A 12,999-nucleotide genomic window follows, 5' to 3' on the forward strand; every position below is an offset into this window, starting at 1 on the left:
TATGTATGATATTTTTCACTTCATTTAGAAATATGATCATTTCAGTTCAATTACTATTGCTACTTCTCAGAGACCATGCCCTCCTAAAAGAACTGTAACCACGTACATGACCATTAAGTAACTCACGTCAAGTATAAATGTGCCAAATGGCCAATAAGTACCTGAAAATATGTTTGACATTCATGTTATTAGGAACTGGAAATATAAACCAAAATGAGATAGCACCTCACACCCAAAGAGATGGCTATAAAACAAACATAACCCCCCCAAAACAAACAAACAAACAAACCAAAAAAAAAAAAACACACAAAAAAAACCCCAGAAAGTAACAAGTATCGGAGGGGACACAGAGAAATCGGAACCCTCTTACATTGCTGGTGGGACTGTAAAACGGTGCTGCTGCTATGGAAACAGTCTGGCATTTCCTCAAAAAGTTAAACCTGGAATTACCACATGACCCAGAAATTCTACTCCTAGAGAATCAAAGGTTAGGTTTCAAATATATAAGTCAATAGTTTCCCAATATTGTTTAAGCCATTTTAAACTGAATTTCTGTTACTTGTAACCAAGAATACCCTAAACTGCGTCAACATAAGAAACATCCAAACCTGTAGAGAATTTTTATGAGTTTATTTGAGCCGAACGGACAACATGCCAGGGAGCAAGATCTCAAATACTCCCAGGAATGACAGTTTCCCAGTTTCTTTTATACATTTGGAATTAAGGAGAGGATACAAGGCAGATTACATGAAGGTGGGAGAAAGCAAGGTGGAGATTCAATTACAGGACGGTTAACAAGATTATGCACTTTTGAGGGTGGTTAAGCTTCCCAGCCCAGGAGTTTGAAAAAGAGGCATTTCAAAGATGTGTTAACCTAGATGCACAAAAACAATGGACAGGGCTTGCTTAAGGCAAAGATAACCTTTTACTAGGGAAATTCTAGGCCTGAGGCATGAGTACCCACCATAACCTGCCCAGTTAGGAATTTATGATCAGATCACCCTGCGAGGTGACTTTCAGTTAGATTTATTAGAGCCCCTTCTTTGTCCACAACTGATAGAGCTTCCTCTCCAAGGAAGGGGTAACCTCTGGCTTGACTCTAAGTACCTCGAGGGCAAAGGCCACATACTCTTCATCCTAACCTGCTGGCTGACTGATATGGATCTTTAGTCATGAGTGGCGAAAATGATTACAGGGAAACTTTTCCCAACTCAAGTTATTACCTTGCTGGCATAAAGCTACCTAACTGGTAAAGCAAAAGAACAAGGAAATAAAGCATTCTTATTAATAACTTCATTAAACATGACCTATACTTGTTAAATTTGTTGAAATAAAGCTAGGAGACTACTTTTAGTAAACCATGTCTTCAGTTTCCCGTTACTCTTAGGTTGGTGCAAAAGTAACTGCGGTATACAAGGTTAAAACAATTGCAAAATCCGCAATTACTTTTCCACCAACCTAATAAGTCTTCAGACCTTCCTATATCCTCATTGTTTCCTTCTTCCTTCTGTTTATACTATGCTATAGTGGTCAATATCGTTTTTCTCCGAAAATAAGACCTAGCTGGACCATCAGCTCTAATGCGTCTTTTGGAGCAAAAACTAATATAAGACCCTGTCTTATTTTACTACAATATAAGACCCGGTCTTATGTTACATAAGTTTTTGCTCCAAAAGACGCATTAGAGCCGATGATCCAGCTAGGTCTTATTTTTGGTGAAACACGGCATTACCGAGTAATATTTTTACTGATATATCCCCTTGGGTAAGGGAAGTAAAAGAAAAAATAAACATGAGATTACATCAAACTTAGAAGTTTTTTCATAGCATAAGAAACCATCAATAAAACAAAAAGGCAGCCTACTGAATGGGAGAAGACATTTGCCAATGATACATCTGATAAGGGGTTAATATCCAAAATTTACAAAACACTCATTCAGTTCAACACCAAAAAACCAAGCAATTCAATTAAAAAATTGGCAAGAGGACAAGAAGAGACGTTTTGCTAAAGAGGACATACAGATGGCCAACAGAGATATGAAAAATTGCTCAACCTCACTAATCATTAGAGAAACAAATAAAAACCACAATGAGATACCACCTCACTCCGGTCAGAATAGCTATCATCAACAAATAAACAAACAAGTGCTGGCAAGGTTGTGGAGAAAAGGGAGCCCTGGTGCACTGCTGGTGGGATTGCAGACTGGTGCAGACACTATGGAAATCAGTATGGAGGTATCTCAGAAAGCTGGAAATGGAACTACCTTATGTCCAGCAATTCCACTTTTAGGTATGTATCCAGAGAAATCCAAGATGCTAATATATGCACCCCTATGTTTATTGCAGTGCTAGTTACAATAGCCAAAATTTGGAAACAACCAAAATGCCCATCGGCAGATGACTGGATTAAGAAACTGTGGTACATTTTCCGATGTGGTCCGGAAACTGTGGTCCAAGTATACAATGGAGTATTACTCGGCTATAAAGAAGAATGAAATCTCATCATTTGCAACAATATGGATGGACCTAGAGAACATTATGCTAAATGAAATGTCAGTTGGAAAAAGACAGATACTATATGATCTCACTTATATGTGGAATCTAAAGAACTGAATAAATGAGCAAAGTAAACAGAAATAGTCTCAGAGATAGAGAGGAAAAACTGATGATTGCTAGATGGAAGGGGGTAGGGATGAGTGAGAAGGGGAAGGGATTAGATAGCATAAATTGCTACTACAATACTGCCACAGGGATATGAAAGACAATTTGGGGAATATAATCAACAATGTTGTAAAGATTTTACAGGCTGTCAGACGGGCACATGTCTTATTAGGGAGACCACTTCATGGACGGTGTAGATGCCTGACCACTGTGCTGTACACCTGAAGCTGAAGCTGAATAATGTTGTATGTCAACTATAAGTTAATATATATATATATATATATATATATATATATATATATATAGTCATGAGATATGGGGAATAGAGTCAATAGAATTGTAATAGATATATACAACATCAGAGGGGCTCAATAGATTGGGGGAGAGGAGTTATCACTTTGTGAAGGGTGAAATGTCTAACTTGCAATGTTTTGTACACCTGAAACTAATAAAAAGTTCATAAAATTTGATTATTGTTATGATGTTTACGCAATAAGTTAAAATTGGGAGAAGAAAAAAATAAACATTACCGCAGACTTTCCTTCATTTACTTCCTCTTAAGGGAGTATGATACTATATTAGGTTTCATATGGTATGTTTATAAAGTTTAAATGCTATATGCAAATTTTAACTATATTCTTTAAAATAATAAAACTAAAAGAAAACTCTTTTAGATGCTTAAAAGAAGCTACAAATATTCTGTGAGCCCTTAATTTTGATTTGCATTGTCATCAATAAAACCTTTCCTTGCCCATCACAAGCTCTGGTATATTGGTAAGCATTAATGCAAATCCAGGGCCCGTTCTTGTCTTTCTGTTTTCATATTACCAAACCTAACCAGGCATGCTGTAGCTGTCCAATTCACGAAGTACTCATACTGTATAATCTGAGACTTTTGCAACCATATATTTTAAAGGACTCATCGAGCCCTGAAAGGCAAATGCTATCATTCAAGTTCTAATTACATGCTACCTAGGTTTTAAAGAACAGAAGAAAAATGAATACTGTACTTCCTAAATACATTTTTTGACCACAGGCAACTTTCAAAATAAATGCCCAAAATATTTTCTGAAGTATTACTATACACGGAGCTGAAGCACTGGCCTATTCAAATTATATTCTAGTTTCTCTTTTTGCTGCTTCTACTTGATACATTGGTCAATAAATGCCAAGTCAAATATTCAAGTAAATATATTTTCATTGTTATTGGCAGACATATAATTAACTCTGAGAATAAAAAACAAGAAATCAATTTATGATTACTTCTTCAGTTCTTCCCATCAGTCACTTACGTTATGATTGTGGTTCTACTTTTAAAGTCTTTATACACCTACATACACACACACCATTTTGACTATATCATAAATCAAATTATTTTAATTACAAACTAGTATTGTATGAAATGTGACCTTCTTATGTTAATTTTATTAATAAGATGCAATTGCATTATTACCCACATACACGAGCTGATTAAAAAGCAATACACATTTACGAACCTATACTAATTAGTAATTTCAGCAAATGTTTCTAAACAATGTTAGGGATTTGCTCTCCTCTCAGGTATAAATATTTGAATCTACATTTTTTATGTACATGTATATATCAACAAATTACATTTCCATTTTCCAGCAAAAGAGGCTGCCAACAAATAAAATATTACAAAGAGTAAACCTAATTTTTTTTCAGAGAAGGTATTCAAATAGCAAATCTTTTTTTTTTTTTTTTTTAACATTTGCTATCTGTCAGGTCAATATCTTCATCAATCCAGGAAAAATACATTTTTGTACAAAAACTTACATAAGTGCCCTTCTAAAAATATTGCCCTAAACTCTACGCAAAATTTTCACATACATTATACGTGAATTTCATGAAAAAAAGTTTAAGATGAGCTCAGAAATCTGTTTTAATAAAATATACTGTCGTACTTTCATTATGGTAGTTTGTTTTTAAGTTATATACCATGGATAAGTCATGTAACCTCTGTGTTTCCTCCCCTATAAAGGGGGATTAAATGATGGTGCCTTATCACAGGATTCCTGGCAGGATTAAAGGGGTTAATACAGGTGTGGTATTTAGATCAGTGCCCAGCATAAAGCAAGTGCTGAATGAGTGGTAGCTATCTATGCATTACCTAATTGTTTTGCCTATTACTTCTAATAGCTTCTAGTTACCAGTCCTCAAAGTATATTAATTGTTTTCTAAAGAAAAAGAAAGCTAAAGTATATCATGACATTTTTAATGCTTTGCCCATCCCATCAGCTTTTAGCATTGTTAACAGCTAGTCTATCTGCTATTCAGGCAAAACAGGACCTAAGATCTTACTGAGTAATAGTTTCAAATTCTATTGTAAAAGACAGCACTCTCCCTATTATCTCATTATTAGCACTCATTAAGTCATTTAAAATGCTAATATATACTAATGCTAGGCATTGGATAAAGGCTGTGGGAATAAAAAAAATGGGTAAGAAAAAAATTCCAGCGATACTGCTCACAAAATTGAAAGATACAAACACAAACACAAGTATAAATTGTTGCTTAATTGTAAGGTGATGCACTGAATGTTATAATGAAAGAATTTTTCCAAGATGTCCAAGGGAGGGCTTCACAGGTGATCCCTGAGCAAGACGTGGAAGAGCAGAAGCTCCCCTGGTAGAGAAAAGATCTATAATTACATTATTCGAAAAGAGAACTGGAAGTTCCTCAGTGGTAAGTTAAGACAGACATATTTTAAGGCAAACAGACTTCCTCAAACAGATTTCCCATTGCACACTGCTTGCTTAGTGATCTTTAGGAGTTGAATAAATATTTTTGTATGACTGTCTGCCCCTGCTCATAGCAAGGCCTTCATTGTGATATACCTGGACGATGTTCATAGCTCTCTTCCTCCCAGAACTCAGAGAGATTTTCTGAAAACCACTTTTATCGCTCCTGCTTCCTAATCAAAAACCTGCGATGGTTTCCTCCTCTTCCCAGATATCAGTCCTCTGCTTTGGGTGACTTCTCTCCCAATATGCGTTGGGTATGTCTCCCTTTCCTTCAGATCCTCCCCTGACCGGAATGTTTCTGTCCTATTAATTTGCCTGTCCAAAAGGCACGCTTCAAAATCCTCCTTCAAGAAACCATCAGATTCCCTTGCTTCTATTTACAACAACAGAACTTTACAAATGCTACAGAAAAAGGAGAAATGCTAGTAGAAAAATTAAGCTTTTGGATGACAGGCAAGTACAAAATGTGGTAGAGAGTTGAAAAACAAAAGGCAGAGACTCATTTGAAAGCTACATTCAACTGTTACATCAACATAGCACACTGCTTAAATTATTTATTACTCAAAATGTACATAGTGCACCAACTACTTATGGAACAATTATTTTTCCAATGACATTGTGCTCTTTTAAAATGTTAACCATCCCACAATATGGCCAATGAATGCCTTATTACTTAAACTGCTTTCTTTAGGTCAAATTCATATTAGAATGGAACGTGTCACTGGATTCAAAACTTTAAATATTCCCAGGCAACATACAATATGCTAATCAGGCCAGTAACCTGCTTCCTACTTGAAGGACAACTCGTTAAGTATCTTCCAAAAGTCAAGTTAAAACAGACTTTTTCAAATGATAATGAGCACACGCCACAGGTCAGTACCTTAGTTTCCAACTTGATTTTCTCCTCATTCAGCTCCTCTGTTGCTTTCTTAAGTTTTTCACGGCATCTGTTGATTTCCGACCTGACTGTAATACAAAGTAAATCCTTAAACACATCAATCTTTCTCGAGTCCCCATCTCGGTGGCCTGTGAACAGTCACCTTTCAGCTGTCTCTCCCCTCGACGTGGAGAGCACACTCCCCTAACTGCTCAGACCACTACGTTGGGCATTTACTTCTGCTCCAAGCTCCCCACTGAAGGAGACACAGGTCCCGTGCAAACGACCCCACCGACCTTGTCGCATCAGGCGGCGACTCTCCTCCGCCCGCTGCTCCGAGAAGATGATGTGCTGGAACAAGGACTCCAAACTCATCTCCGGCACAGGCGCCTGCGGATCCTTTTTTTGCCCTTAAATATTTTATAACCGCCTCTGAAGCTCCTGGAAAGCACAATAAATAAGGATTATTCTGAGACTATTCCCATATGGACCTCCAAGTCCGGGTCCCCTGCCCACACCCAGGACGGAGCCCGAGGCAGGCCGGGGAGAGGACCCGACGGCCCGGCCCAGGGGTGCCGCCCGGGCCGCCCATCCCACCGCCCGGCCTTTGTGTCCTGTTCTAACAGACAGACCCGGTGTTGCCCCCTCTCACGCCCTCGTTCCGCGTGTGAGAACCGTCTCACACTCTGCTTTTCCCGGGCTGAATGCAGGTCCCCTCAGCCCAGGCCTCGGCCCCTGTCTCCGGTTTCCGTTTTTGTGCCGGCGGGAAAGAAAAATGGAGGCCCTGAGCCTTGGCTTCGAGCAGGTCTGGGCAGCGGCCCTTTCTGCGCTCAGCCTTTACCTCTCAGTCCCCTCTCTTGGAGAGAAGGTCCTCACAGTGCCCCGCCTGTCAGCACAACCTGTCCTTACTGACGACGTCGCCGGTGGAGGCCTTCGGGGAGGCTGAGGCAACGCCTCAGGTCGGCCCGGCGTCGGAGGGACATAAACTACGGCGCCTCCTTTGGCCCATTTGCCTTCGGGTGCTTTTGGTACCGACAATCCCAGGTTCTGCTGCTTGCCCCACAAACGCCGAAGTCCCAGGGACAAAGGTTGGCGGGAAGAAAAGGAGGTTTATTCAAAATGCCAGTCTTCTGGGAAGATGGCAGACTCCGGCCTCCAAGGCCATCTTCCCCATTTCTAGAACAGCCGGAAGGTTTGATACAGGCCTGTAAGAAGAGGCAGAACAAAGGGAAGGGCGAGTTAAGCGATTCCTGGGGCTTGACGCCCAAAAAAATCCATCCTGGGGTCCATCCAGTTCTTTGGGAGCTCATGGTATCTCCACTCAGTTGGAGGGGCGATTCATGCGTCATCCGGTGGAAAATTGCAGGGGAGTTAGTTGCAGCCTGGTTGTCCGCTTCTAGAAGTCAAAGGGCTGCAAGTTTCTTTTAAGTCCATGTTCTTGACCAGATTAATGAGGTATGTATGCAACCTTGGGAAAACAAGAGCAATTGAATCAGGGAGGAAGGGAAGGAAACAAAAGAAGAAAAAAGAAAAAGAAACTACGGTGTTAAACCTTCCAAAATACACCATCACCCTTACATTTTCCTGTGGCCATGTGTCCCCCAAAGGCCTTAGGCCTTTGGAGTCAGGGTGATCTATCTCCAAGGCACAAACACCCAGTATTATAAAGTAGGCAGTATCCGTGATTCTAAATATAAACTTTTGCAAAGTCTTATCCTTTGACTATGGCAAAGACTGCTATAAATGTGCAATGTCTGACATTCCGCTTTAATCATTCCTTTGTAATCAGGACATACCTTTTTTGTCTGCTTTAAAATTAATCATTGCCTTTTTGTAATCAAGCTGCAGTATTATTAACACTTCAATATCTGCACAATATGTGTCAGAGACCAGAGTGGTTGCTAATTAGAGCTTAAACATGAAAGGCACCTTTGGGAATTTTTTAAATTAAAAAATAATTTTTTAGTTTTAGTAGGTCAAAATATTAAGATTATAATAAACATTTGAGTTTATTTCTGAATGTTAAATTGACATTGGTAAACTTGAAAAAGTAATTCCTAGTTAGAATGTATTTACAACAAAGTAAAAGAAGGTAAATATAAATTCTGTCACATCATCTGTATAATACTTAGTTAATATTTCATTAATTCGTAGTATAATTGGTTATAAATTTTAACCTATTCCAAATTTCAAACTTAATTTCCATCAAGCCATGCATGCTTAAAACTTAAGTTTTAAACTTTATTTTAAAATACATACTGAGAAGTATAACAAAGTAGAAAAGAATTGCCCACAAACATCTCATTCAGAAACAATAATACTTCAGTTATTGCCTTCCAGGTAGTCATCCTCAACTTGCATTTTTCCTTTACAAACTTGAAAATATTGTAAGTTACATTATTTTTTACTTATTATTATTATTGTTTATTGAGTATTTTCCAGGCACTGTTCTGGACACGATATCCTTTTGAAATGATTTTCACTATTATCTTCATAGTATAGTTGAGGAAACTGAGGCACCGAACAGTTAAGTATCTTGCCAAGGTTGTTTATCTAGTACATGGCAGAGTAAGATCAGAAACCAAGAAATATGAGATCAGAGGCCATGAATTTAATTTTAGATTCTGCTCCTTTTCCCTCTTATTACATCACAAGCATTTTACCATTTCATTGAAAACTCTTCATAAACACACTTTTATAACTTCATAAATCTCCATCATATAAATGTATGTGTAAAATTTAGATATACTGAAATAAATTTGACTCTTTTATCTGTTCAAGGATGAAAAACAAAGCTGAAATTATGTTTTGAATCACTTTCTTTGAGCATTCGTTTTGAGGCTTATGAACTGTGCCACGATGGCCATCAAAGACTAGGGCTTCCAGAAGATAAATTATATTACTAATTAATATCACTCCCTTCAGAATTATTTCCCATGGACTTGCACAGAGAGTATCCTCACAAGGAGGCTGGTTTTCAAAAGCAGGCTGCTCTTTAACATTCTAATGTTATTAGTTACATTCAAACTTACATTTATTATTTAACATGTTCTTTCTGGCAGAGGGAAATTTGGGCAGCCTTTAGGGAGCCCAGTCACCTCACTCACACAGGAGTACAGACGAGAGAGCTGCTAGAAATTCTGGGAAGGAAAGGGGGTATGAGGAGAAATGGCTTCTTCATCTTCTGCAGTCTTTTTCACATCCCAGAATATTTTGGTACTTTTTTAAATCCTAAATTTGAATCTGCTTAGAGGAATCACAGCTATAGACATTAGCAAGGTTTTTTTTAATTTTATTTTATTTATTAAAGCAAACCTGATTATGCAAACCCACAACTCAAATTTTAAATGTTTCATTATAATGAGTACAAGTAACATACTAAGGTATTAAAATATTGCTATCATACATCTAGCTTTATTCATACATTTTCTATAATGTTAAGATATTTTTCTTATAGCTATTCACCAGAGCAAGAGTAGCATTACTTTCATTTATGCTGAATAAAAATGATATACAACATGGTAAAACTAGGGCATACTATTTCCTGGAAATGTATCTTATAAGTCTAAAAAAAAAAAAAATGATTCACTCAACAACTGTTTAATGAATCTCTGCTATTTATTCAACATTCATTCGACAAATATTATTGAGCATCTCCTATGTGCCACATTAGAGAAACAACAACAGGATTTAATAAAAACGGAGCTACATAAGAAGTATTTTTCTTCCCCCGGATATTTCTAACCTCTTTGGAGAATTATTATATTTTTCAGCATTTTGGCAGCAGTATAAACAACTACTTTCAGATGTTTCAACAGATGTTCTTCAGAAAGAAAGCCAATTATTTGCATTATGATACCCACGTATGATTCTCAGATCTAAACTTTCCATCTGTACATGTTTCATTGAATTGCATACCTATGGAATATAAAAGTTAAGATCATTCATTGTCTCTCCACCTTAGACTTTTGTTCATAGTAACACTTTGTTCAACAACTAGCACCTGGGTTATTGAACCATTGATAATTGCTTTGCTAGAAGGCCTTATATAAGGCTATATTGCTCTTGTGATTTAAAATGCATTGCCTCTCCTTCCTTAGATTGATGACTTCCCTAAATTCTAAAACAGGCTTGCAAAAACCCACTAGCCCAGGGCATATATACTGCAATGAAAAGAAGAAAAGTAATTTATTTATCTTACGTTTTCCTTAGGGCATCTGCCAAAAAGAAAAAGAAAAAAAATGTGGGTTCAACCAAGTTTAACAACCATTTATTGAGTATCTACTAAGTGTAAAAATCTCTGTTAGATACTATAGGAGATTGAAAGGTACAGGCCCTGCCCTCCTGGAGGTCATAATCAATAAATTGGACATAGCATGCACAATAAGTCATAGGCAGGATGTGTACAAGAGTTTCACCCTTGTGCTATGGGAATACGGCAGAGGGAGAAAGAATAAGTCTGTTGTAGGTGTTCTGGGAAGGCTTATCATTAGGGGATGAAACATGAGCTGGATTTTCAAGGAGGGTGGGACTTCAACAGATAGTGAGTAGGGGAGAAAAAAAGCAGAAAGGAAGATAGAGCTGACATTTGGACAGTGTTTAACATTTTCTCTATGTGATGGAGGACCATGTAAAGTTTTTTAGCAGGTGAATGGCATGTCAGAGTTGTTTTATGCAGTCAATCTGTGACAGTGGGTTAGAAGTACTAAAAAAAAATGTCTTTTAGTCAATCCAACAACCCTATGCTTTTGCTATTTCCACATTACATTGGAGAACCGAGGCAGAGAGAGCTAAGTAATTTGTCCAAGGTCACATACAATAGCTAAGAAGTAGCAGAATCGGGATTTGAACCCTGATACTCTCTCAAGGTTACCCTTCACCACTTCATTTACTGCCTCCAAAAACTAGACACTGGCGAAAATGACACCATTTCAGCAGCTGTGTTTCATTTCAAGGCAGATACATTTCCTAAAAAATGCTTATTACCAACAAATTAATAACTTTTCTGAAGACGTTTTCAGGCTTCTAGAATTTGGATTAGTAGTGCAATGCATCTGTAATGAATTAAAACTAAATGTGACCTAAGGAAAAATAATTGAGAATGGATCATCCCTTGTTGTAAATGCTTATTTAACCAGCTACCTATCTACTATGTAAAACTAAAAATGAAATTTGTATACAAAGCAGTATATTAGTTTCTTAATATTTATATTAATTTCCTAGAGCTGCTATAATGAAATACTACAAATGGGTGGTTTAAAACAACAAGATTTTATTCTCATCGTTCTAGAGGTCAGAAGTCTGAAATCGAGGTGTCCGCGGGGTTGGTTCCTCTGGGCCCTCTGAGGAAGAAGCTGTTCATTGCCTCTTCCTAGCTTCTGGTCCTTACTGGTAATCTTATGGGTTCTTTGATCTATAGATGCATCACTTCGATCTCTTCTCCCTTGAGAGTTCTCCTGCGTGTCTCTGCCTCTTTGTCTCTTTTTCTCTCCTTATGAGGACACCAGTCATATTATAATGGATAAGGGCCTATCCTGCTCAAGTGGGACCTTAACTAACTACATCTGCAATGCCCCTATTTCCCAATAAAGTCACATTCTGAGCTGTTGAGGGTTAGGACTTCAACCTATTATTTTGGGGACACAATTCAACCTATACTACAGAGCTTGAAAGTTAAATTGTGGGAAATAGTTATCTGAGTTTTTTAAAAATTTAAATGACTGATTTATTTCTATTTTAATAAAGCATTTTTAGTCACTTAACAGACTTTAGAAAATATCTTGACAATCCCTTTTTTTATATATAGATATTAACACTGAGGCTGTGGTGGTTGATGGATTGTCCCAACATTGCACAGGCTATTAAGGTCAGAGCTAGGCCTGGAACTCCCTCCTAATTCCTTGTGCTTCAATGAAAGATCTTTTTTGTTCACCAGTGGCTTTCAACTACTACAGTTAAAACAACTCCTCTTTTATCTGTTTTCTATATTGAACTCTGTAGTAAGAGTTTAAAGAAAGGGCATAACAGCTAGAGTACAGAGCTGGCCTGGGGCAGTTTATCTGCTGCAAGAGGGTTTCTCCATTAAGGATATTAGAAAGACCAATGATAGGTAGGTAGGAAGCCAGATAGATATATAATAGATGCATAGATAGATAGATAGATAGATAGATAGATAGATAGATAGATAGATAGATAGATGGTAGCTATAAATAAGGAGAGAGACAGAGAGATACATAGATATAGATAAAACACACATACATACATGTACACACATACTGATATATGATAAAGTCATATATAAATATAAATGTTTAAGGTGTCAATTTTATTTTAAGTTTCACACTTTTATAATAGAAATTTAAGTAAACTCATTTCTTAATTACTGATTAAGAAAAACATACTTTTTAAGAAACACTTTCATCAATCAATGCTCATTATAGAAATTATGAAAAAAACAAACTTGTTTTGGTTGCGAAAGATACTACATAAAGAAATTCCATTAACACATTAGGAGTCATTAAATATCAAAATCTTTGGAAGCAAAAAAAAATGTAGCGTAGCTGGTAAACTTGGACTTTCACAGTGTCAGAGCCCAGAGCCCAGCATAAGGTCCAGGAAGGCTGCGCAGGTGCCCTACCCCAGAGATTAGCCTGTTGACCCCAGAAAACAAAACAAAACAAAACTTGGAAACCACTCT

At 37.3% G+C, this 12,999-nt stretch overlaps 1 protein-coding gene across 1 annotated transcript in view; it reads right to left on the reverse strand.

The window, feature by feature from the left end:
• Positions 1-6,677, reverse strand: part of CCDC172 (coiled-coil domain containing 172) — a 45,398-nt gene extending 38,721 nt beyond the window's left edge. The window contains exons 1-2 of the mRNA XM_019725305.2: positions 6,599-6,677; positions 6,306-6,391 (exon numbers count right to left, since the gene is read on the reverse strand). Coding sequence (XP_019580864.1) covers positions 6,306-6,391; positions 6,599-6,677 — 165 coding nt within the window. The remainder of the gene's footprint in view (positions 1-6,305; positions 6,392-6,598) is intronic.
• Between the last annotated feature and the right edge of the window lie 6,322 nt (positions 6,678-12,999).

Source organism: Rhinolophus sinicus, linkage group LG07 (assembly GCF_036562045.2).
Source record: "Rhinolophus sinicus isolate RSC01 linkage group LG07, ASM3656204v1, whole genome shotgun sequence".
NCBI classification, from domain to species: domain Eukaryota; kingdom Metazoa; phylum Chordata; class Mammalia; order Chiroptera; family Rhinolophidae; genus Rhinolophus; species Rhinolophus sinicus.